A 27,522-nucleotide genomic window follows, 5' to 3' on the forward strand; every position below is an offset into this window, starting at 1 on the left:
TAGCTATTAAATTAGGGGGAACCCCACGTCATTTTTGGGGGGGGGTCCCCCATTTTAATAGCTAGTAAAGGCTAAGTATTCCGCTGGGGGCTGATATTAGCAGCCTGGGAAGCTCCGTGGGTATTACCCCCTTCCCAGGCTTCAAACATCTGCCCCAGCTGTCTGCTTAACCTCCGCTAGAGACTAAAATTAAGGGGAACCCCACGCCATTTTTTTTTTAAATAAATCCTTTATTTTAACACTAAATGACAAGTACAGTAAGCAACACTGTCACTGTACTTCATATATATGTGACTGACATGTTTCTATCTATCTAATCTATGTATGATTCTCTATTCCTTCTATTCTAAATTGTCGGGTACAGATGCTGAATTGCCGGCCGGCTTTCTTAAAGAGACGGTGCATTAAAACACTATTATTTTTTTAAATAAATCCTTTACACTAAATGACAAGTACAGTAAGCAACACTGTCACTGTACTTCATATATATGTGACTGACATGTTTCTATCTATCTAATCTATGTGTGAAGCTCTATTCTTTCTATTCTAAATTGTCGGGTACCGGTGTATGCGCTGATGAATTGCCGGCTTTTCGCATAATACATTCTACATTATTCTTAGTTGTTTTACTTCATGTAGAATTAACCTACAAGGAAAGAAAGGGTTTATTTTCATTCCGATATTTCTGTCCCATTGACTTGCATTGGTTTCCGGTATCGGAATCGGCGATATCCGATACTTTTTGAGTATCGGTCCGATCCAATCCGATACGATATTTCCTGATATCGGAAGGTATCGCTCAACACTAGTCTTTACTCCATTCACCTGTATCCCTATTACTCCCACTAACGTTACTACCTTTTTTGAAGCTGCAATTATAATAGCGTTCTAAAATACCATAAAGTGCGGTGACACTGACCTGAACAGATTGTCTCGTCTACGCAGTGTGGCTGGAGAACTGTAGATTTCAGACACTCCTGTGTTGTTGTCTGTGTACATCATGTTCCTGAATACATATTCTCGTGCCTATTTAAGTATTAATAAGTGAGTTTAAAAAAAACATGAACTTCATATATAATCCTACATATAACAAGTCAGTGACAACTACAAACAGCTTTATTTCCATCACATACAATTGACCGTCCTTTTATATAACAGCCGTGGGTCTGGCTCTGAAGGGTCGTTCTTAAGGGTCTTAACAGAAATATGCCAGAAATGTAACCCCTCACCACCACTCTTCACCTGACAATCTGTTTGCTTCATCCACAGGTATGTTGTCTGAACCCATCTGAAAACCCGCCCTGCATACCTGACTCTGCTCCCTATCTAACCTCACAACCTCCCTCCTACCACTATCTGACCACCATCTACTCACGTTCTCATCCCTGTCCTCCTCACCTGTCACCCATGTCCAGCATCTAGCACACCCCCGCAGAAACCTTGCACATCTAGACACTCACATTCTCTCTGAGTCTATTCTACCACTGACATCCATATCTTCACTCCACGACACAGACAGCGCCACTGCTTTCTACAATGCCACTCTCGCATCAGCTATTGACTCGGTAGCCCCTCTTGTGCATGGCAGAGCGCGACAAGTCAATAGGCAACCCTGGCACACCAACCTCACTAAACAGCTTCAGCAAGTTCCAGGGTTGCGGAGCAGCGTTGGAAGAAAACACATTTGCAAGATGACTTCACTGCATTCAAACAAGCAACACCCGCATTCAAAGCAGCCCTCACCTCTGCTAAACAGGCCTACTTCACAACCCTCATATCTTCCTTATGCTACAACCCCAAACAGTTATTCAACACTTTTAACTGTATCCTCCGCCCTCCACTGCCCCCTCCGACCTCTGTCATCTCTGATGAAAAGTTTGCCACACACTTCAAAAACAGAATTGACCAAACAAGGCAAGTCTTTACTGTAGAACCACCGCAACCCCTTTGTTTTCCAGACCATTGCAGTTCCCCCATAACCTCCCTTTCCAACATCACTGAAGGAGACTTTACTCGACTTCTTTCCAAATCACACCTCACCACTTGTGCACTCTACCCCATCCCATCCCACCTCCTCCCCAACCTCACGTCTACACTCATCCTAACTCTAACCCATCTCTTCAACCTATCACTAACTTCTGGTACCTTCCCCGCTGCCTTCAAACATGCCACAATCACGGCCATCCTCAAAAAGCCATCCTTCGACCCAACCGCCTTGTCCAGCTACCGCCCCATATCACTGCTCCATTTGCCTCTGAACTCCTTGAGCAACACCATCACCCTGAACTTTCCTCTCACTTCTCATCTATCTCTCTCTTCAACAACCAACAATCAGGCTTCCGCCCCCACCATTCTACCGAATCTGCTCTTACCAAAATTACTAATGACTTACTCACAGCCAAAGCTAGCAGACAATTTTCTGTACTCCTTCTTGACCTGTCCTCTGCCTTCGACACAGTTGACCTCTGCCTTCTACTACAGATCCTCACTTCCTTTGGCATCAAAAATCTTGCCCTATCTTGGATCTCCTCATACCTTTCTAACCGCACATTTAGCGTCTCCCACTCCCACATTAGCTCCTCATCCCGCCCCCTCTCTGTTGGAGTCTCTCAAGGCTCCGTCCTAGGACCCCTACTTTACTCAATCTATACCCTCGGCCTGGGACAACTCAAAGTCCCATGGCTCCCAGTACCATCTGTACGCTGATGACACCCAGATCTACCTCTCTGGCCCTGATGTCACCACTCTGCTGCCCAGAATCCCAGTATGTCTATCAGCCATACCCTCCTTTTTGTCCTCTCGCATCCTCAAGCTCAATGTGGACAAAACTGAACTCATCATCTTTCCCCCATCTTGCATACCTTCCCCACCTGATCTTTCTATCACAATAAATGACATCACACTTTCCCCTGTACCGGAAATCAGCTGCCTCGGAGTAACCCTTGACTCTGCACTGTCCTTCAAACAACACATCCAAGTTCTCGTCACCTCCTGTCACCTCCAGCTCAAAAATATTTCCAGAATCCATCCTTTCCTCAACCCTCAATCTACTAAACTGCTTGTGCATGCCCTCATCATCTCCCGCCTCGACTACTGCAACATCCTTCTCTGTGGCCTACCTGCTAACACTCTCGTACCCCTCCAGTCCATCCTCAACTCTGCTGTGCGACTAGTTCATCTCTTACCTCGCTACTTCTCTGCTAATTGCAAATTCTTTCACTGGCTCCCAATTGCCCAGCATATCCAGTTCAAACTACTAACACTGACCTACAAAGCCATCCATAACCTCTCTCCTCCATACATCTCTGAACTAATCTCCCGATATATTCCCTTACGTAACCTCCAGTCCTCCCATGGTCTCCTTCTCTCCTCCATACTTATTCGTTCCTCACCCAATCGCCTCCAAGATTTCTCCCGAATATGCCCCGTCCTATGGAATTCTGCGCCTCAACACATCCGATTATCCGCCACACTTGGTTCCTTCGGATGGAACCTGAAAATCCATGTCTTCAAACAAGCTTACAGCCTGCCATGTCCTTGCTTGCTGCCACCTCAACACCACCTGAGCTACTGCAACCCCCCCCAAACCTACTGTCTCCGCCCCATTCCTGTAGAATGTAAGTCCGCAAGGGCAGGGTACTCTTCCCTCTGTACCAGTCTATCATTGTTAGTTTTGTTTACTGTAAGTGATATCTGTATCTGGTATGTAACCCCTTCCTATGTACAGCACCATTGAATCAATGGCACTATATAAATAATAATAATAATAATAATAATTTCTTAATTACTCACAATCACATGAACAGTTTGCAACAACGCAGTGACCTCCACATATACGCAGTGCTTAGGGCAGGTGCAGATGAGTATTTTCGGTCGAAGTGCGATCTGACAAAACATCGGATCACACTCTGACCAAGTCTATGGAGCCGTGCCCATGTCCGATTTCTTCCTCGGACAGAGTCGCCCAAGGAATAAATCGCTGCATGCCCGAGTTTGATCAGATATTTGGATCACACTCATCATAGAGGTCAAAGAGTCCATGGAAAACATTGGACTGCACTTGGATGACATCTGAGTGCAGTCCGATTTCCCTGGACTGACACAATGGAGAAGATGGAGATTTTTTTTTATCCATCTTTTCCTCATTCTAGAGAATCAGATCACACTATAATAACACTCTGATCAGAGTGTGATTAGCATAATCGATCCGATTCTTCCGCATGAGAAAATCTACGGCCATCTGCACCTGCAATTAAATTAAATCTGTCACCAGTTTTTACCATACAAATTATACACATTATTACATAGATCTTAGTTCTCATAATGATTGTGAAAATCCATGTAAGAATGGCTGTGCAATCCTTTGGAAAGTTCTCCTGCTTGATCTTAAAATCAGCATTTCATGAGTTGGATTATATATATATTATACAGCCATTCTGACATGGATTTTCTCAGTAAGCACACCAATGTTATCAGGTCTAAAAGATGTATTTAGTAATGTATGCAGTATATATTGTCAAATGAGGTGATAGATAAAATCCTCTTCATTGTTAGCAGATGTCAAACCACGAAGAAATGTCTATAATCTCCAAACAGAACATAAAAATTAGTGTCAAACTGTTTGACAAATATTAGTACCTTATCTACACATGGCTCCATTAGGTAGGTGTTCATGGCTCGAATATTGGGAGCACGACTGTAGATCCAAGCGAGTGCACTGCTTACCAGCTGTACTATATTTCTTTGCCGCAGGACGAGGTGGTAAGCTGTACTGAAAGCATTTGTCACACCCTAAAAAAATAACACCAGCAATGTGATATGCGCAAATATTTTGCAACTCTTGGTATTTTTATGCCATTATTGGCCAGATCAACCAAAGTTTACAGACCTGGGGGCGACAGGGACTGCCGAAAAAGGCTTGTCTGATTCATCAAAATTTATGCCACTTTTAATGACAATACTGTAGAGAGATTTAACCTTATTTTGGTCTTCTTATGATCCCTTTTGGACCATATTAAATATATGACCTCTATGAGATGGATATTAATAGGTCATAACATTCCATATCATAGCCCCTCCTTTCCTTTTGTTTAAAAGGTGTATTCCCATCTCCAAGATCCTATCCCAATATGTAGTAGGAGTAATAATATTAATATTAGCAAATACCTCCAATTAAAAATGTAGTATAGTTTTTTTCATTCCCTATGTCTCTTTGTAATCTTTCCTCATGTGTAGGCATTGCAGGACCTTAGGTATCCATGGTTATGACCACTAGCAACTAGCTAACTAACTGTCACTATATCAGTGGTCGTAACCATGGATACCTAAGGTCCTGCAATGCCTACACATGAGGAAAGATTACAAAAAAATATATACACTTTAGTGATGCACATTTTGCCGGAAATATCCTTGGTAACATTTTTGGCTGAGGTGCATGGCAGTTGTAAGATGTTTAATGAATTAGGCGCATTGTGCTTCATGGCTGGGTCCTAAAGGGAGAAAGATATAACAATACTAAAGAAATGAGAGGATCAAGATGCCAAGAGCAGTGAACTTCTGCAGTGGGCTCCAGAGCGACTGTCTGTCACACCTGACACACCCGTGACACCTATGGTTTGAGGAGGTGGAATTTAGTAAAGGGCGCGTGCTCCTAAGATTACATTATTTATAATTTTCAAAAGTAAAAGTGGTCTTATATTGTGTAAAAAAAACATACTCTGAATGGACACTTTATTGGAGACACTTGAGCGGCTTTCAACAAGGCTGGGTAATCAGTGCTTAACTAGCCGGGGCCATATTGCCAACCTTGTGGGGTTTTCTTGTGCAATAGTGTATACTGAAAATGATATGAATGAACTTATTGACAGAAGGGGTCAAAGGATCCAGAATGGTTGTGATGAATAAGTGGTGAACGGCTAAGCAAATTGCACCAGAATACAATGCTGGTGCTCCAACTAATGTGTTCTAATGCACAACTCATTGTACCCTAATATGGATTGAAAATCCAAGCAGACAACTAGTTGAAATGCCTTTGAAATCAAAGGGAAATAGAAAGGTGAGACTACACTGGCCACTATGAACCATGAGGGTCAGCCTGGATCAGTGAACTTGAATGTGAAGGTTGTTGGAGGTGGAGTAATGGTGTGGTGAATATTTTCTGGCCACACCCTGATCCTCTGATACCTATGGGTAGACATTTGGAAATAGGGCTTACCTAAGCATTGTGGACAACCGAGTTCATCCTTTCATAGCCGCTGTCTATCCTATCCATCATGCCACAAGGCTCCTAGAGTCATTGATTGGTTCCAGGAACATGACAGCAAGTTTTCCTTGCTTCCCTGGCTTTATAGTCCCCAGGAACTTTAACCATGGAGAGCATCTCTAGGATAACGTAGAACAGGCTGCTCAGAGCTTGTCTATACCTCAATGTATTTTGCAGCACATATGCCAATATTCCTGTAGAACAAGTTCAGCCTAAAGTAATCTGTGTCACAATGAACTGCTTTGGTTCTGAAGACCAAAGTTGGTCCAATGTTCTAATGAATATGAGTCTCTAATAAAGTGACCATTAAGTACAATTAGTTCTTTGGTGTGTCACTATAAAATCAGGCATCAGAATGACCACAGCCTAAACCCTACACAAATGCAGAGACTGATGTTGTTAATACATACCTGATAGAAACTGATTTCATGTGTGAGGAATATATTCCTGTCTCGGAGTTCTCTCACAGTGTCAATGCTGAGGGTCCCGAATACACGTTGCTGTGTGTCCATTAGTGGCAGTATAATGAGTGATCCCTTTCTCTCTTCTTCAGACCGCTCGTTATTCCAGAACTGAATATTACCATGATATTGAATACGGGGTACATGTTGTGGTATCCCACTGTCTACTGCTGCAAAGCTGCATAATATATGTAGTAAATATTGGGAATTCGTTAGTGTACATTGGTGAAAAAAAAAGAAAATTCTAAAACATACAAGAATAATGTAGAAAACAAAGCATAGAGTCTGAATACATTAGTGAATAAAATAATTATTGGGATAACAGCTGTTTATAAAGGATTTTTTTATACATAATTATATAAACATATATCATAGATATAAATTGCAATTTCTTCCAGGCTCAAATAGGACAGGTTTCCTTCTAGTAAGGCATTTGATTACTTTCTTACCTGACCCCTTTCATGTCTCTGGACAGTGTCTTGCTTAACACATGTATGGCATCTTCAGAAGTACATGCCACATATCGAAGAACTTCATTCCACCTTTGACTCTCTGAACTTTGCTCTAGAAGAGCGATATTGGCACTGATCTTCTTGTTGTTCCCATGAACCTCAGCATCCTGTATGTATACAGAGAATTAAGCTTTAGATGTTTATATGCTTTGTATAGTTTCTCGCTTAATGCAGCCCAACACCATGTTGATCTAGACGTGCCTTATACAGGGCCTTAAATACAGCTTTGTACACTGGCTCAAATCTTCCACCACTGGTTTCAGCCACGGACTGAATGTGTTGCAGCCATTTTCTGCGAGAGGCTCCTCTTAGCTTCTCAATCTGAGTCCGCTCCACACTGGTGGTTAGAAATTCTACCATGCTTTCAAATACCTCTTCTTCTGGACCCGGAAGCTGACGGATCAAACCTTGCATGTACCTGATGAACTCAGCCACTGACAACCTTCTTGATCCACGCTGAGACTTTGAAGAACTTAGATTTTCCCTTCCTGAATATAAAAATGGTTAAAAAAATGGTTAAAAATATTAACCTGGAAAAAATATCTATTTGATCCAACTGGGACATTACATTATAACTTTATGTTCATAGCTAGTTGACTATTAGCATTCAAATGATGCCCTTGGAAACTTAGGACAAAAGTTCAGCTTTTGAGGCTATAAGATTCCTAATTCATAATGTCCTACATGAACGTTTTATTGCCATGTGCAGAAAAGTTCTGTATTTATTTCAAGGATTTCACATGTTTGTTCAAATATAATTGATCCTAAAAGGGGTTGTCTATGACAAAGATATTGATGACATATCAATGGGATAGGTCATCAATGCGAGATTGCTCAGGGTCCGCCACCCGCCACCCTGACTGATCAGCTGTTATCTGGTCCTAGGCCGTTAAAAGTACAAAGTATTCGAGGCGCAGGAGTTGTTTGCTCTATGATCTATCCAGTGTAAGATGGTTGCCCGACAGGTCCTTAAGGGGAGATATGTATCATCGAGGTTGGTAGCTTCGGTGATGTAAGCCTGGGAAAGCATGCTCCAGCATGTATAGTGCTGAGAGAGTTAATAGGGCGTGTCAGGGCCGGGTCTACGAGCAGTCAAATAGATGGGTGAGACTGGCTGCTCACATATCTCCACCCCAGAGGCGTGGTATGGTAGATAAAACGGAAGCCAGATATCTCATTCAGTTTCTGTGTCTGGAGATGTGTAGATCTCCAGTGTGTTAGTCTTTGCTAAGAAGTCAAGAACTGGACACTAATCCAAGCGAATGAACCCGCAATAATGTATGGAATATTTACTTAGTGTTTTCACTTTGTACCGGAAAAGCCTGTCTTTTTGTTTGGTTTGGTTGGAAATCTTTTCCTCTGCAAGTTTCTGTGTATGGATGAGCCCTTCATGTAGATCATACATGTCAAACTCTGGCCCATGGGCCAAATCTGACCCACAGGGTGGTTATATTTGGCCCGCGATACCAGAACCGCCACGACTATGTGGGGTCCATTATACTGTATAGAGGACTATGTGGGGACATTATACTGTATGGAGGACTATTTGGGGCCCATTATCCTGTATGGAGGACTATGTGGGGCCTATTATTCTGTATGGAAGACTATATGGGGCCCATTATTATGTATGGAGGACTATGTGGGGCCTATTATACTGTATGGAGGACTATGTGGTTCCCATTATTCTGTATGGAGGACTAAGTGGGGCCCTTTATTCTGTATGGAGGACTATTTGGGGCCCATTATTCTGTATGGAGAACTATGTGGGGCCCATTATTCTGTATGGAAGACTATGTGGGGCCTATTATTTTGTATGGAAGACTATATGGGGCCCATTATACTGTATGGGGGACTAAGTGGGGCCCTTTATTCTGTATGGAGGACTATGTGGGGCCCATTATTCTGTATGGAGGACTCTGTGGGGCACATTATACTGTATACTGGTTGGCCAGCAACTTTGTTCACGTTTTTCATTTTGACCCTCTGTGTGTTTGAGTTTGACATCCCTACTGTAAATGTCAGGAACAGATCACACCTTGGTTCCTGTCATTTTATGAAGGTGTCCGCTGCTATTTTGTATTTCATGTGATCTATTTTCTGACTTTGCCTTTGGATCGCTGCCTGCCCTGATCTGAATCGGTCTCATCTTGCTGCATGGACTCAGTCATGACTTTGGATTTGTACTTCTGTTTAGTATTCCCGGAACCTTGCATCAGAAATATGATTTTCAAGATGTTGGCATTTCCTAATGGAGCCTATTCCAGTGATATAACCAGGGGTATTTTTTGGTCTGTACCTCCTGCGAAAGTGCAAGATCACTTAGACTCTGGTTTAACATAGAAGCATAGATGAACTCAATAATAACATGGTAGGTCTATCCTACTATCCCAAAAGCTGACAACAAATCATGAAGACTTTGCAAGAGTCTAGTATTGATGTATTGACACAATGTATTGTCATTTAAGAAATGCCACTTTTATCTATTTCATTTAATTTTTATGAAATTCATGTAGTAAATTTTGACATGAAAATTATGATTTCAGTTTAAAAAATTCAGTTCACCTCTAGTCACCATCTGAGATTCCATCCCTTCTTTATATTTGGCCAAGACTCCTTCTACCTCCTCCAGCTCTAGAAATCCTGAACCTTCATTATCCCATTTCTCAAAGAGGGCCTGCAGTACTACCTTCTGTCTTGCAAGAAGAGCTTCATGGCGCACCTTTAGGATGGAGTGTAATTACACAGAATACTATAGTTAAAGGAGTATTCCCATCTCCAAGATCTTATCACAAAATGTAGTAGGTGTAATAATAATAATATTAGCAAATACCTACAATTAGAAATGTAGTATAGTTTTTCTGATTCTCTATGTCTCTTTCCTCATGTGCAGCCATTGCAGGACCTTAGATATCCATGGTTACAACCTCTCGCAACTAGCTAAATATCTCTATATCAGTGGACGTAACCATGCACACGAGGAAAGAGACATAGCGAATCAGAAAAACTATACTACATTTCTAATTGGAGGTATTTGCTAATATTATTATTACACCTACTACATATTGGGATAGGATCTTGGAGATGTGAATACCCCTTTATTTGATAGTTTATAGAAAACTGAGGACACATTATTTAACATGCATTTTTCAACAGCATTTTCACATAAACATAAAGATCATTTACAGTCATAAAATCGCTATACACTTTGTGCAGAATTATTAGGCGAGTATTTTGACCATATCATCTCTTTACTTTCTTTCTCTTGTTCCTTTTCTCTCCTACTAACAAAACTACTACTTCACAATATGGACCACATTTTTCTAAATTGTTTTCATGCTAGTAAGTCAAGAATTTGACAAAACATGAAACCACAGAACACTCTACAAGTTGTACTAAAAGTGCTATTTGCAGACTAATATTCTGGGGTTCTTGCCCCTCATCAGTGCAAAGCAGGATGGTCTTACCATCATGGGTCTTGTCAAAATTCCTTGACCCAGTATTGGCAAAATTTGATCAAGGACCCAACCTGACTGCTGCCTAGAGAAGCAATATGCAACTGAAGCAATATGCTCCCATAGCGTAATCTCTTCCATAGCATACATTTCACTTGCATATCGCTTCTCATCCGGCAACCGTATGATTAATAAAGGTCTTGACCAATTGACCAAAACGTCACTGTAAATACTGAATTACCTACAGAACATGTAATCAAAACAAAGGACCGTACTTTAGTCAACAAGGCGATTCTTTCCTCTTCCGTCTCAACATATTCCTTCTGTATAAAAGATGTGAGCTCCTCTACAGCTGTCAATGGAGCAGCTTCCCCAACAAATGTCTCCATCAGCTGAACAAATTGGGGCAAGTTAAGGGCGCTGTCATTGAAAGCACTTGGGATACGTGATGGACCACGGGTATTAATATCTGAGATGATGGTTCTTAAATCTGAAAATGAAACAAATTATCCTATTGTTAAAAAACATAGTAATAACCTTCACAGCGATTTTGTTTGAAAAAATTATTTTTGAAAACTTTACCGTAAGGTTATACACTAGTTTGTGTCAATTTCCTTCCAAAACAGAAAGTATATGAAAAGTTTTTCTCGATTTTTTGTTAATTATTTAAAATATTCAACGCAAGTCATTATTTTTCTGAGTCTCAACAGCAAACTTCAAAAAGAAGCCACAAATATGGAGAGCCTAAAGCTTTGTACGGTGCCAGATTGCACATAAAAAAAGTTTCATTTTATAGGTTCTGTAATCTTTATGTTGTGAGGCCGTGTATTTCCTAGAAACCATTTTCTTCTAAGAAGGACAGATTATACTTGTACAGGCTGCCAGAAGCTTCCTTTGATCTTGCTACTATTGAAACACGAGAGTATCAGTGAATGACCACTTCAAAGTAAATGTCGGAGATTGCACACACTAATTTCATATGGCATAGATAGACCTTAAAGGACCAACATTTTTTTTATAAATATCTCTAGTTTTTATCAAGAAAATCCACCTGCACAGCTGAAGATGATTAGTGTCACAGCAATTTTCAGAGAGTAATTATTTATTACCTTGCCCAATGCAAAAAATATCAAAGGAAACATAAGTTTTTTTTCTAATATTGAGACAAACTGAATCACTTTGATGGAGCAGTTGCAGTGACGTCACGCTGATGGACCAGTGCCCTGTTCACCCCTTTTGTGTCATTAGTTCTGGTTCATTAAGAGGGCAGTGACTTTACAGATTTTGATGGCTGTTCAGTGAAAATTAAAATTATGAACTAAGAGAAGAGATTGTCCAAAAGCAGGGCACCAGGAAAGAATCATTTACAAATGATTGCTGTATATTTGTTACATTTAAAGTACATTTTGTGAGTAATCCTCAGAGAAGTTTCTTTTTCCCACCAGATGGTTTTCAAAACCTCATCAGGTAAAAAAAAACTTGCTATATTATTATTATTAATTATTATAGCGCCATTTATTCCATGGCGCTTTACATGTGAAAGGGATATACATAGCACAAACAATTACAATAAATTTTGAACAATACAAGTTGGCGACTAGTACAGGAGGAGCGAGGACCCTGCCCGCGAGGGCTCACAATCTACAGGAGATGGGTGAGGATACAGTAGGTGAGGGTAGAGCTGGTCATGCAGCGGTATGGTGGAGCGAGGGTTACTGCAGGTTGTAGGCTTGTCGGAAGAGGTGGGTCTTCAGGTTCCTTTTGAAGGTTTCTACGGTAGGCGAGAGTCTGATGTGTTGGGGTAGAGAGTTCCAGAGATGGGGTGATGCACGGGAGAAATCTTATATACGATTGTGGGAATAGGAGATAAGAGGGGAGTAGAGAAGGAGATCTTGTGAGGATCGGAGGTTGCGTGTAGGTAAGTACTGGGAGACTAGGTCACAGATATATGGGGGAGACAGGTTGTGAATGGCTTTGTATGCCATGGTTAGGGTTTTGAACTTGACTCTCTGGGCAATGGGGAGCCAGTGAAGGGATTGACAGAGAGGAGAGGCCGGGGAATAGGGGGACAGGTGGATTAGTCGGGCAGCAGAGTTTAGGATAGATTGGAGGGGTGCAAGAGTGGTAGAAGGGAGGAAACAGAGCAAGAGGTTGCAGTAGTCAAGGGGGGAGATGATGAGGGCGTGCACTAGTATTTTTGCAGACTCGTGGTTGAGGAATGTGCGGATCCGGGAGATATTTTTGAGTTGGAGTCGGCAGGAAGTGGAAAGGGCTTGGATATGTGGTTTAAAGGAGAGGTTAGAGTCCAGGGTTACCCCGAGGCAGCGGGTTTGCGGGACTGGGGAGAGTGGGCAGCCATTGACTTTGATGGACAGGTCAGTTGGGGGGGTTGAGTGAGACGGTGGAAAGATGATGAATTCAGTTTTGTCCATGTTAAGTTTTAGAAATCTAGCAGAGAAGGAGGATGAAATAGCGGACAGACATTGTGGGATTTTGGTTAGTAGGGAGGAGATATCGGGTCTAGAGAGGTAGATCTGTGTGTCATCAGCATAGAGGTGATACTGAAAGCCATGGGACTCTATGATTTGTCCCAGGCCAAAGGTGTAGATGGAGAAGAGGAGGGGTCCTAGGACTTAATCTTGGGGGACACCGACAGATAGGGGGCGAGATGAGAAGGTGGTGTGTGAGTGGGAGACACTGAATGTCCGGTCTGTTAGCTATGAAGAGATCCAAGATAGGACCAAGTCCGTGATGCCAAGAGATGAGAGAGTCTGTAGCAAGAGGGAATGGTCGACAGTGTCAAAGGCAGATGACAGGTCCATGAGGAGGAGGACAGAGTAGTGTCGTTTGGATTTGTCAGTAAGTAGATCGTTGGTGACTTTAGTCAAGGCAGTTTCAGTGGAGTGGTTTGGTCGGAAGCCAGATTGGAGGTGGTCAAAGAAGGAGCAGGAGGAGAGGTGGGAGGACAGTTCAGAATGGACGTGTTGTTCCAGTAGTTTTGAGGCATAGGGGAGAAGTGATATGGGGTGATAGCTAGACAGAGAGGAAGGGTCAAGGGATGGCTTTTTGAGGATGGGTGTGATCGAGGCATGTTTGAAGCATGAGGGGTAGACACCAGTTGTTAGCGACAGGTTGAAAAGGTGGGTTAGGGTTGGGATGAGGATAGTGGTAAGGTTAGGGATGAGGTGGGATGGGATTGAGTCAAGTTCGCAGGTGGTGAGGTGTGATTTGGAGAGTAAAGAGGAGAGTTGATCATCCGTAATGGTGGAGAAGCTGGTTTTGGAGGAGGAGGATTGAGCAGGTGTGAAGAGGTGCTGAGGGGACTTTAGGCAAAAGCTTCTGCTAGAAGAATGTTGCAAAGTCTTCGGCTGAGATGAGAGGAGAGGGAGGAGGCGCTGGGGGACGGAGGAGAGAATTGAAAGTTTTGAATAGCTGTTTAGGGTTGTGAAACAGGGAGGATATGAGAGATGAGAAGTATGTTTGTTTTGCTGCCGTAAGTGTGGACTTGAAGGTAGTGAGGGACTGTTTGTTTAATGCAATGAAGTGCTCATTGGAGTGAGACCTTTTCCATTTCCGCTCAGCAACCCTGGAGGCCCTTCTCAGTTCTTTAGTCAGGTTGGTGTGCCAGGGTTGCCGGTTGAGTGGGCGAGCTGTGGTATGTGTAAGGGGGGTGACCGAATTGAGAGCTGCTGCTGTTGTGGTGTTATATAAAGTGGCAGCAGCATTTGCATCGTGTAATGAACTTAAGCCTGTGAGAGGGAGAAGGGATTCAGAGAGTGAGTGTAGTTGAAGGTGATTGAGATTTCTGGGAGGGTGTGCAAGTTTATGGAGAGGTGCTTGTGCACCTGGAGAGGAGAGGGAAGAGAATGTGAGTAGGTTGTGGTCAGAAAGAGGGAGAGGTGAGCTAGAGAGGTTAGATAGGGAACAGAGGCAGGTGAAGATGAGGTCCAGTGTGTGGCCATCTTTGTGAGTGGGGGCTGAAGACCATTGAGCAAGGCCGAAGGAGGAAGTGAGGGATAGAAGCTTCGAGACAGATGAGTGGGAAGTGTCAATGGGGATGTTGAAATCACCCATGATGATAGTGGGGATGTCAGCTGAAAGGAAATGAAGGAGCCAGGTGGTGAAGTGGTCAAAGAAGGTGGTGGCTAGTCCTGGGGGGTAGTAAATGACAGCCAGTTGGGGGTTGGAGGGGGAGTAGATGTCCACACAGTGTACTTCAAAGGAGGGGAGAGTAATGGAGGGTGGCAGTTGGATATGGGTGAAGGAGCAGTTGCTGGACAGGAGAAAATCTACTCCTCCACCATGCTTGCCATTGGAGTGAGGGGTGTGAGAAAGATGGAATCCACCATACGAACGTGCAGTTGAGGAGGCCATGTCAGAGAGGATGAGCCAGGTTTCTTTGATGCCAAGGAAGGAGAGTTTGTTAGTAATGAAAGATCATGGATGTAGGAAAGTTTGTTGCACATGGAGCGAGCGTTCCATACAGCTCCAGTTAGTGGGGCTGGAGAGGCGAGGGCTGGGCAGATGGGAATAAGGTTAGAAGGGTTGAAAGAGTTTGACAGATCGTGGATAGGAGGTGGAAGTCACTGTGGGGATGTGGTGAGGAGGGCCAGGATTTGGCGAGATATAGCCGGCAGTCAGAAGGAGCAGGGAAAGTGTTAGCAGGTGGGAGCAGGAGAGGGCATGAGGTGGCTCTCTGTGTTTGGAGACACAGAATTGTGGGATATATGATCAGAAATATGGATTTCCTACTGAAATACTGAAATCAATGGTAAGCTTATTCCAACAGTATTTACCGTGTTTTATTATGTAGCTGGTTTAGCAGTTTCACCTCAAAATGTTTTGTAAAAAAATTCTGTTGATCATACCTCCGTGAAGCAAAATGAGATTGGCTTTTATTACCTGTGAACTTGGAGACAGCATCACGGCAGTCTTCTTCACTTCTGTCTCCATATGAACTATACCTGATAGCCAGATCTGAAGTCAGCAAGTCTCCTACACAGATACAGAGTGATAACTGTGAGTACAAGAGATCTATAGAGCAGCAATTACACTATATGTTCCTATCAACTAACTGGAGATGAATAATTAATCATACCATACAGTATATAATATGTGAAGGTCTATTAGAAAACATGCTTGCTAACATGTTCCCTGACTGCTCCAATCATATATTAAAGCGATGCATAAATGTCAGCTACTTATTATATACCTATAGTAGTATATCGCAGGAGATGATCAAATTAGATCAGATGTCAGACGCAAGAAAGAAAGCTGCTTTCCCCAATTTAACTACTTTTTAGCTCAATTCTAATAATTCCAATATATCATACAAAAGAGTGACAAAAATAGACCAATCCTCTTTTTCTTCTTTCATGAACTTATAAATCTTAGAATTACATGTTATACATTTATCTGCATGCGCAGATTGGGATCTCGTCCGCTGCCGCTGACCTCTTGAATCAGCGACTTTGGCTCCTGTAACCCTGCTCCACCGCCGCCATCCCCCAGGTAAGATACCTTTGGATTATAAGACGCACCCCCTTTTTCCTCCCAAATTTTTTTGGGAAAAAAGTGCATCTTATAATCAAAAGAATATGGTACATCGATCATTATCTCCCTTTCTTTTAAATATAAATGCATGGTATATATTTTTAATCAAATTTGAAATGGAAATTGTAATGGACTGAGAATGAGGCAAAACCATACAACTTACATCGTATGGCAAAAGAACACTTTTTTTGGAATATGCCTTGCATGCTAAGTGTATACATAGGTGGAAAAAAAGACACGTCAATCAAGTTCTACCTTCCTTGACCAATTATACAGTTGTATAAATGCTGTTACAGTATCAGTCATTACTACCTCTTACACTAAGACTTTCCACAGTCTGACTTCTCTAACTGTAAAGAACTCTTTCCTATTAAGATACTGTAATCGTCTTTCCTCCACACGTAATGATGTCACTTAGTCCTTTTATACTGTCCTTGGAAGGAATAAATCATGTGACAGGTCTTTGTATTGACCATGCATGTATTTATACATATAAAAGAGATCTCCTCTGAGGCATCTTTTTCCTTTAAACACGCCCAACCTTTCTAACCTCTCATCATATGAGAGGCTTTCCATCCCTTGTAATAATATAGTTGCCGCCTTTGAACTAACTCTAACTTCCCAAAATTCTTTTCAGAATGTGGCACCCAAAACTGAATCCCATATTCAAGATGAGGCCTCAGAAGGGATTTATAGAGGGGTAATAATGCACTGGGATCACAACTTGTTATCTCTCTTTTTATAAACTCTAAAATCTATTTGATTTTGCAGCTGCTGCTTGACATTGAGTATTTGACATTGAATGGATTTCCCTGTGTATATACAGATTGCACACCTCTTGTGCCTTTGTCATATTTTACCTAAAGTCTGTCTAATAATCATGTAGGGCTTAATAAAATAATGTTTCTCTTTCAAAGCCATGGTATGATAATGATTGTGAGCTGGAAAGGCTTATTACTATGTACCTGACCAGGGTTTTCCCTCAATAAAGTGTGCCACTCTGCTTTTACAGTCTTCAGTCTCATGGTCTCTTGTATCGTCTTCTCTGTGTGCTGCACCTGTACATGTGCAAAATAATAGAAATATATTTTTATTAGCATTTCCCTCACTATTGTGTAGTATACATCTGTTTTTGCATTTAGATCTCTGGGAATATTTTAGTTTGGTTGCTACCATATCCATGCCAGATAGTATTATTGACTTGTTATTCAACGGAATCTGTCACCAGGTTTTTGCTGTGTAATCTGAGAGCACCATTATGTAGAGGAAAAGAGCCTGATTCCAGCGATGCGTCAATTACTAGGTTTTGTGCTGATGCCCAAATTGTTATATGTTTTACATAACTCCCCCGTGTGGATTCCTCAGCCGGTGTTCCAGCGCATTAATGCAATATTTAGGGATCTGGTCTGGGGTGGAGGACAACCTAGGATTAAGCTGGAGACTCTCCGGAGGCCGAAAGAGGAGGGGGGTCTCGCCCTTCCAAACCCGTGAATATATTTTTTGGCAGCACAGTCCCAGCATATTAGAGGGTGGGCGTAGAGGGCAGTGAAAGGGACTATCCAGGCGGTTTTGGAATTTCATCTTAAAAAAAGTCCATTGGTAGAGGGCCTAGAGTCAGGACTTTTTGGGAAGATGGGCAGGTCATACCCGACCTGTCGCCTAGTCCATAAACTGTGGACGAGGGTGAAGAAGATTAGAGGCATAGTGGGAATGTCTATGTATACTCCTATTTGGGATAATGAAAACTTAGGTGAATTTTATAAAATAGGAGAGCTGAGAGGATGGGTGGCAAGTGGTATACAATACATCTACCAACTGATGGATAATCAAAACATCAAAACCCTAGAAATGCTGAAAGAGGACACAGCTATTAGTATACACAGGTTAAGCATGCGTTTATTAAGCAAAGGAAAATGAGGAGCCTATCTGTTCAAAAGGATATCGTTATTGACTATATTTGTATGGGAGGATGTACAACAGGTGTCATATCTAAGGTGTATGCTGATCTGCTTCACACCTTTCTATTGAACTATCCTGTTTTGGCAAAGGAAAAGTGGGAAGCAGATGTTGGTACCATTGAAGATGACAAATGGGAGTCCATATTGGAATATATCCCAAGTTGTCTCTAAATGAACCTGCCAGAATGTCCCAACTACTTTTTGTACATAGAGCATATAGATCACCCGATTTTTTGTTCAGAATAGGGGTACGGGAGAATTCAGATTGCCCGAGATGTGGGTCAGAAGTTGCCGGTATACTACATGTTATATGGAGTTGCCCAAAGCTTGCAAACTATTGGTCTGAAGTAGCTGCCCTAATTGAAGGACGTTATCATTGTATAATTCCTAGAGATCCAGTGGTTTGCTTGCTGGGATATGTGGAGGAACTTATGGGGAATGATGTCGCAAAACTGGCAATTGCCAGACTCTTATATGCAGCTAGAAAGATAATAGCTAGGTATTGGGTGCGAACAGAGCCTCCCTCTAGACAAGAGTACATAAGGCAGGTGATTATGTGGTACGGATGGAGGAGGAAATTTATTTAAAAAGGAAAAACACCAAACTCAGTGACAACCTATGGGCACCATGGAAGGTGTGATTAATGATTTTGGAGGGAAGAATCCAGTGATTACACTATAAAATGCATTGCAATGGTTATAAGATGTTTTTTGTGATATTGAACCATATGTTATATAACAATAAAGGTTTATTGCTGTCCGCAAAAGGGGAGGGGGGTTGAGGGAGGGACTCTTTTTGATAATAAGAAAATGGAAAATTATTGTACTGAAGTTGTATTTCATTATTTTATCTTTAAATTAATAAAAAATGTATCTGATTTAAAATTACTAGGTTTTGTTTTGCTGTAATAATTTAATCATTGTTTTATCAGCAGGAGATTATCACTACATGACAAGGTGTCTCGTGCCTGTTAGTCCAACCACACCTCCACCAGTGATTAGCAGAATTCTGTCAATATACATTGTGCATAGAAAGCTGTGATGTGGGCAGGTTATACACAGCTAAGTATTCTGAGCTCTGCTAAATCTTCTATAGAGAAAACTGTGACTATCACAACTGCTGCATCCAGTAAACTAAGTGATACATTGCTGGAATCAGGGTCCCTGTACCCACGTAATGCTGCTATCAGATTGCATAGCTAAACCTGTTGACAGATTCCCTTTAACCCTTTTCCCTATCTTCTATATAACACTGGACGTATCCTTCTGTCCGAAGCGGAATTGGCAGAACCTGCTCAGTGTGGCATCAGAGTCAGCGGGTGTGCAAACCGCACTACAGCGCCATATTATTGAATACACTGTATATGCGAATTCGCGGACACAGTGTATTAAAAAAAATGGCACCAGATAGCGCAGTATGCACACATGCTAACAAAATTAACATAGCACTGTGCACACCCACACTCCAGCGCTATTTGTACCAATAAAAATGTTCGCCACCCGGGCATAGAACAGGCTCAATAGCTAGTACCTTATAAGCAGTTCTAGCAAATCCATGTATTGCTTAGTTGAATATTTATTGGTATGGCTATCACGTAATACCTAATTTCCTCTGCGGTGGGAAACGTATAGCCAACTGCAGATTTCTCAAGGACTAACAGCGGGTGACTGGGGGGGGATTCTGATGTCAGACTCATAATTAATTGAACACCAAATGAGCTTCATTTTGACAAAGTGTTATCTTAGAGAGACAACACTTTTAAACCCGCAACCTAGTAATTTACAGCTAATTTGACAGGTCTACATGGCATCACTGGTTATTAGGACCACAGTCATATATAAGAATCTGTATACACCACATTTCATAATCCAACACTATGTGTTCCACTTTCTCCTGTTCCTTTGATCCTTCCACTCCAGAACTACTGGCTATATGTTGTCCACTTTCTCCAGTATTCTCTGACTCTGCTTTCTTCTGTCCATCCTCTCCAGAACTACGGCTAAATGTGTTTCACCTTCTGTGATGTCCTCTGGCTCTGTTTCCTTCTGTCCTTTCTCTCCTGAACTACTGGCAATATTTTGTCCACGTTCTCCAGTGTCCGCTGACTCTTCTTCCTTCTGTCCTTTCTCTCCAGAACTACTGGCAATATTTTGTCCACGTTCTCCAGTGTCCTCTGACTCTTCTTCCTTCTGCCTTTCCTCTCCAGAACTACTGGCAATATTTTGTCCACGTTCTCCAGTGTCCTCTGACGCTTCATCCTTCTGTCCTTTCTCTCCAGAACTACTGGCAATATTTTGTCCACGTTCTCCAGTGTCCTCTGACTCTTCTTCCTTCTGCCTTTCCTCTCCAGAACTACTGGCAATATTTTGTCCACATTCTCCAGTGTCCTCTGACGCTTCATCCTTCTGTCCTTTCTCTCCAGAACTACTGGCAATATTTTGTCCACGTTCTCCAGTGTCCTCTGACTCTTCTTCCTTCTGCCTTTCCTCTCCAGAACTACTGGCAATATTTTGTCCACATTCTCCAGTGTCCTCTGACGCTTCATCCTTCTGTCCTTTCTCTCCAGAACTACTGGCAATATTTTGTCCACATTCTCCAGTGTCCTCTGACGCTTCATCCTTCTGTCCTTTCTCTCCAGAACTACTGGCAATATTTTGTCCACGTTCTCCAGTGTCCTCTGACTCTTCTTCCTTCTGCCTTTCCTCTCCAGAACTACTGGCAATATTTTGTCCACATTCTCCAGTGTCCTCTGACGCTTCATCCTTCTGTCCTTTCTCTCCAGAACTACTGGCAATATTTTGTCCACGTTCTCCAGTGTCCTCTGACGCTTCATCCTTCTGTCCTTTCTCTCCAGAACTACTGGCTATAGTAGAAACTGTAGCAGTAGGGTTTTCCACTTTTTCATCTAGCTGGCTATCTCCTTCCTGGAATTCAGCCCAGAAATCAGTTGGATCCATTTCTCCTATTTCAATTACTGGCCCTAAATAGAAAAATAAAAGGAAACATTTAATCTAATTTAATAAATTAAATTATAAACAGTATGTGAATAAATGTGGTTGCTTAATTGATCTCAAGAATATTTCCTGGGTAATAAAAAAACAAACAATGAAAAGTATAAGACGGGTTCTGATGGAGATATTTCACGGTCAACATATGGACCACAATGCTCGGAGTGACTGATCCAAACTTCCGACTTCGGCTGAGTATGAGGCTCTAAGTGTGGGTCAGGAGACCTTAGTTTAGTCTGGTTATTGATGTCTGTATATGAACCATGAAAGAAGGCTGTCTGAACCCGACTTAAGACTGGGGTAAGAAGCAATACATCCCAAAGGCGTTATGCTTATTTAAATAGGGAGAGGGGAATAAGCCGCTGCCACAAGCAATAGATTGGATTTAGGAGACATTCGGGCACCCATAGGTTTTTATATTAGAAACCAATCCCACCAAAATCGGCAGCTTTGGCTGACTATAGTCTAACGTTTATGGTCAGCTTAGGTTGATAAGTTGTCCTTCATCTACCATCATGGTATACTAAATATTTAACTGAGTAGTAGAGTACCATATAGTACTAGAGGAAAGAATACTTAAGGAAGAAAAGTATAAACTGGAGATTGTTAGCAATTAAGTAGCATGTTGGCATTGGGAACAATGCATATCCGAGTTGAACTTTAGAGGTCTACATGGTCATTAAATGGCACAAAAATGAATATCGACATTCTGAAATGTAATAAAAGAAAAGGAGTCAGGACATATATATGTTCTTACATTGTCGCGGGTTGCGTGGCTGCCAGGTCTCTGCCTTTGAACTTATAATGTCATAGAATTTTTCCAAGAGAGAAAGAACTCTCTGCCTGTCTAGAAAGCCAACCTACAAGTACAAGGGATACACAGAGGTTAGACAATTTCTCAGTATAACTATTCTGCTCAGATGGTTTGATTGTGACAACTTCTGATTGTCATAGAATAGAGATAGGCTGCGACCCTCTGCATTTCCTAATAAGTATCTCAGCATGATTTCACATGTACCATTTAGATCTTAGTTTTTAAAGATGATTTTTAGAAGATAATGCCAGTAGTTGATAATTTAGGGAGAGGAATATTTAGTGGAGACTACATTTTTTTTTTAATCCGCCTAATGTTTTGACTTACATGTGACAAGCAAGCACCTTTGTATTGTTCGACATATGTTTGCTTTTCTTTGGGACCTATTGCCTGGAAGGGCAATGTGGGCTAGTTGACCATGCATCTCAGTATTATTATTGCTCCTTGCTGCCTGCACTGTCTTATACCACTATTTTTTCTAGGCTACCACTAAGGCAGGTGGTTAAACTGCACGCGGTCTTTGCTTTGCAGTTTCCAGCTGAATGGCGGAAAGCCCAGCGGCGCAAGCTGAATACAACCTAACAAGATAAAGACACATCTGGCATAAATGGCTAATAAAGTGCATCTAGTCTGAGAAGTCTGAGAAATGTTGAGATATTGACACATTAGATTGCGCTCACCAATGTAGGGGTGTAGCAAGGAATTAAAAAAGGTAGGTCTCTTGCCCGGGTATAAGTAGGAATTGAAGACATGAAGAATGAGAGTATCTGTGTCACAATTCCACAACGCTGTGAGTGACTGCTCAGCCGCTCTATTGGACAGGGGCGTGCAGAGCTGTCAGTATTGTGAGTGACAGTCCAATCACCCAATCTGATGCAGGGAGTGCTGGGCTGTTGGCATTGTGATTGACAGCCCAGCTGCCCAATCTGGTCAGGCCTGCAGGATCCTCCAGGTGTCACCTGTTCTGGGTGATTGTCTGGCTATTTAGCTGGCTCTCCACCTCAAATTACTTCCAGTTGTAGCCTATTTCAAGTGGTGTGTGTTTGCTCTGTGCTCTAAGTTCCTGTATTTTGATCTTTGCTGTCCGACCTTGGACCTTTCCATTAACATTCGTTTGCTTAGTCCCCTTGTCTTGATCCCCTACCTTCTTGACCTGACTATGCCTTTGTCTCACCACTCTAATTATGACAAACTCTCCTGGTATCTGACCCCGGACCTCTTGACTACCCTGCCTCAAAGCTTGTTCACGAGTAGTGACTCAGCGTCACAATATGAAGATCTGCTGATTCCAATGTGTGCTCCTCTAACTTACAACTGTAGGAGCCTTTTACCAGCTGTTGTAACTCGATACACTGAGACAAACAGAAGCAGGGGTGAATTTGTGAAGGGGTTCTGTCCTCTTCACTAGCGCGATTCACATGTGCTTGATTGATATCTGTTCAGCACTGTTATGTCAATGTTCTTAGCCAAGCTGAACAGACCTCAATGGAAACCTGTCACGGGTGTGTCAGGTGTGACAGACAGTCGCTCTGGAGCCGGCTGTAGAAGGTCACTGTGCTTGGAATTGCAAATGCCTTCTTGATTCCCTCATCTCTGTAGTATAGTTACATCCTTCTTCCTTTAGGACCCAGCAGCGACCTCCACCTTCTGCTGCTGATTGACACACCCTTGCTGGGTAGTTAAATAGTCTAAGTTTCTCCAGAGAGTCGCCGGTGATAGTTCTATGTACCTCTGTGTTGGCTTGGAGCACTAGCAGCCAGTTAGTTTCTTCTCTGGAGCCCTTGGAGGACAGTTGGCATTATCTCTCTGGTGTCTGCTCAAGCTAAGTGTATCCCCTTTTTTTGTCTACCTTGTTGTCTTTAGTTTGTAGTGGGGCTTGACTAGTGCTCACCCTGTCCCCTCTAGGGCCAAGCTCTAGGGACTTTCAGGGTTTAGGGTCCTGCTTGGCGATAGGCGTGGAACCTATATAGGGATGATAGGGTAGGCAGAGTGATATTAGATCTGCCTAGGGGTCTCCACTCCCCCTTTCCCTAGTGTTTAGGCTTCCTCCCCCTCTTACCTTCATGTTGCACTTAGTCTTTCCCTCACCTTGCGTGACAAAACCATGAGGTGGTGTTAGGTGGAAAATAATGCAGCCTCAATCACATAACGATTCAAAGTTGACTTTATCAGCAATGGTAAAAACATTTGTGGCCAGGAAGAAAAGTTTGAACTTGTCTTTTACTATACTACACAGCAATGTAATTAGTTTGGTGACAGGTTATACATAAAAACATGAACAGTACACATTAAACTAACCTTTCCTGAATCACATTCAAGAAAGAGATCAGAAAATTGCTGCCTCCAAATATCATGGCGAATGGTCTCGCGGAACATGTCAGCGCACTGGGCCATGTGGTGCAGGAATTCCTGGAATAAGTCCGTGCTGAGATGACTGATAAATGGATATACATACTACAAGGAGAAATTAAAAGTACTATAATGAAAGCATAAAATGCATTAGCTATGCATTAAGTAATGCTGTATGTCACAACAAAAAAAGTCAGAAAAATATGTGTTTATCCCTCTTAAAATACCCAATAAATGATGCAAAAGCTCTTAGCCTCTTAGCATTATATAAACTGATCCTAATGAAAACATTATGTTAAAAAAAAAAAACATTTCTGTTAGAAAATACGTTTTTATTATTAATCGTGAGAGCACAATCCAGCAGGCATTACATTTGAAAAATAAAAACTGATGTACAAAGATTTAAGGCTCATGCACACAGCAAAATCATGTGCACTATCTGTGTTGGGAAGCAAATGTCGATTATGCCATTCTTAAAGGGAACGTCTGCTCATTTTTACACATGACCCCTAATAAAAATTACACCTTTTTTGCAGAGATCCAATGTGCCAGTCATGAGAAATCTAGTGTAGAAGCCATATGCAAATCAAGCTGGAAGGGCACTGGGGGCGTGTCAATACATCATCTGCTTTTTGTAAGTGTATTGACACTCCCATAGTGCACTCCCATCCTGATTTGCATTTAGCATCTACTTTACATTTTTTTTGACTGATATATCAGATCTCTACAAAAAAGAATGTAATTTTTATTCAGAGACAAACACCTATACAGCCATACTGCTACTTCCATATGTAAAAATGTGCTTACAGGTTTGATTGATGGTTGAACGTCAAGTAAAACAGATTTTTCTTCAATGGCATAAATATAAATGATAGGTATGCAGTATATTTTTAGTATGCATTCTAGTATAAGATATAAATAGGTGGCTGGGTATCAAATAATGGATGGCAAAAGAAAACAGACAGATGGAAATATTTTTCACCTCTATAAATTCTTCTTCATATAACTTCTGCTCCATTGTGTCTGCAGTCACCAGGTCTTCACGGTATACTACCAAAACAAAATCAAAGATTTATTTTCTGCAGGTGGGGACCACAGACCACATCTCAGTAGCAATGCTTTCTGGCTGATGTTTTGGTCACTTTTGAATGTTGGCTGTGCTTTCACACTCGTGGTAGCATGAGACGGACTCTACAACCCACAGAAGTTGCTCAGGTAGTGCAGCTCATCCAGGATGGCACATCGATGTGGCAAGAAGGTTTGCTGTGTCTGTCAGCGTAGTGTCCAGACGCTGGAGGCACAACCAGGAGACAGGCCAGTACACCAGGAAACGTGGAGGTGGCCGTAGGAGGGCAACAACCCAGCAGCAGGACCGCTACCTCCGCCTTTGTGCAAGGAGGAACAGGAGGAGCACTGCCAGAGCCCAGCAAAATGACCTCCAGCAGGCCACAAATGTGCATGTGTCTGCACAAACGGTTACAAACCGACTCCATGAGGGTGGTATGAGGGCCCGACGTCCACAGATGGGGGTTGTGCTCACAGCCCAACACCAAGCAGGACGCTTGGCATTTGCCACAGAACACCAGGATTGGCAAAGTCGCAACTGGCGCCCTGTGCTCTTCACAGATGAAAGCAGGTTCACACTGAGCATACGTGACAGACGTGACAGAGTCTGGAGATGCCGTGGAGAGTGATCTGCTGCCTGCAACATCCTTCAGCATGACAGGTTTGGCAGTGGGTCAGTAATGGTGTGGGATGGCATTTCTTTGTAGGGCCGCACAGCCCTCCATGTGCTCGCCAGAGGTAGCCTGACTGCCATTAGGTACCGAGATGAGATTCTCAGACCCCTTGTGAGACCATATGCTGGTGCGGTTGGCCCTGGGTTCCTCCTAATGCAGGACAATGCCAGACCTCATGTGGCTGGAGTGTGTCAACAGTCCCTGCAAGATGAAGGCATTGAAGCTATGGACTGGCCGCCCGTTCCCCAGACCTGAATCTGATTGAGCACATCTGGGACATCATGTCTCGCTCCATCCACCAACGTCACGTTGCACCACAGACTGTCCAGGAGTTGGCGGATGCTTTAGTCCAGGTCTGGGAGGAGATCCCACAGGAGACCATCCGCAACCTCATCAGGAGCATGCCCAGGCGTTGTAGGGAGGTCATACAGGCACGTGGAGGCCACACACAATACTGAGCCTCATTTTGACTTGTTTTAAGGACATTACATCAAAGTTGGATCAGCCTGTAGTGTGTTTTTCCACTTTAATTTTGGGGGTGACTCCAAATCCAGGCCTCCATTGGTTAATAAATTTGATTTCCATTGATGATTTTTGTGTGATTTTGTTGTCAGCACATTCAACTTTGTACAGAACAAAGTATTCAATGAGAATATTTCATTCATTCAGATCTAGGATGTGTTATTTGAGTGTTCCCTTTATTTTTTTGAGCAGTGTATATATATACATATATATACACACACACGATCAGAAAGAAGCTGAGCTCCCTATTACATATCACAACCACTACAAACCTTAAAACAGAATAAACAAAATTCTTTATTTCTGTTGTTAAAAATGATCTGGCGCCACCTGGTGTTCAAATTTTATTGCAAGGTGCACAAAATGCTGCTGGTCACACATGCTCAGCCATTCTTCTTAAAGCCAGCTATCTGCATAGTGAGCCAGTCTTTTCTGCAAAGCAGGCAATAGAAAGGAGAGCACGGCATATTTGCAGTGGACAGGGAATTACTAAGCAGAGAACTGGCTGTGAGGAGAGAGACTGAGCTTGTGTGACCAGCAGCATTTTTTTTAACATTGCCATATACTTTGAACACCAGGTGGCGCCATACTACGTAAGAAAATGTCATACCTGTACCCTGACATAAATTTTTAAAGGGAACTTGTTATGTCTCAAACTCTATTAACCTGTAGATATGGGGTTAACCTGCAGGTTAATGTCGTTCTAAAGCCTTGTGGCCACCGCAATGAAATCCTGCTACCGGGAGGAAATTAACTTTATTCCTCCTGGCCACCTATGACTTTCAGTCATAGAGTCGTGGCCGGCACGGCATCAGTCACTGCTCAGTACATAGTGAACGGCGGCTGTATTCACGCCCCGGCACTGACTGATAGCTGGGACAGATGAGCTGGC

General features: G+C 42.4%; 1 protein-coding gene across 2 annotated transcripts in view; it reads right to left on the reverse strand.

The window, feature by feature from the left end:
* Positions 1-27,522, reverse strand: part of EFCAB5 (EF-hand calcium binding domain 5) — a 70,495-nt gene that overhangs the window by 22,600 nt on the left and 20,373 nt on the right. For both annotated transcript variants that reach the window (XM_073667968.1, XM_073667969.1), the window contains 13 exons: positions 25,352-25,419; positions 24,319-24,474; positions 21,964-22,066; positions 20,213-21,178; positions 17,206-17,298; positions 15,590-15,682; positions 10,963-11,177; positions 9,798-9,954; positions 7,437-7,723; positions 7,173-7,342; positions 6,673-6,901; positions 4,639-4,791; positions 920-1,026 (listed from right to left, as the gene is read on the reverse strand). In XM_073667968.1, the coding sequence (XP_073524069.1) occupies positions 920-1,026; positions 4,639-4,791; positions 6,673-6,901; positions 7,173-7,342; positions 7,437-7,723; positions 9,798-9,954; positions 10,963-11,177; positions 15,590-15,682; positions 17,206-17,298; positions 20,213-21,178; positions 21,964-22,066; positions 24,319-24,474; positions 25,352-25,419 (2,797 nt within the window). The remainder of the gene's footprint in view (positions 1-919; positions 1,027-4,638; positions 4,792-6,672; positions 6,902-7,172; positions 7,343-7,436; positions 7,724-9,797; positions 9,955-10,962; positions 11,178-15,589; positions 15,683-17,205; positions 17,299-20,212; positions 21,179-21,963; positions 22,067-24,318; positions 24,475-25,351; positions 25,420-27,522) is intronic.

The sequence above is a fragment of the Phyllobates terribilis genome, unplaced genomic scaffold (assembly GCF_046119375.1).
Source record: "Phyllobates terribilis strain yellow unplaced genomic scaffold, ASM4611937v1 Scaffold_2__4_contigs__length_985480577, whole genome shotgun sequence".
NCBI lineage: Eukaryota > Metazoa > Chordata > Amphibia > Anura > Dendrobatidae > Phyllobates > Phyllobates terribilis.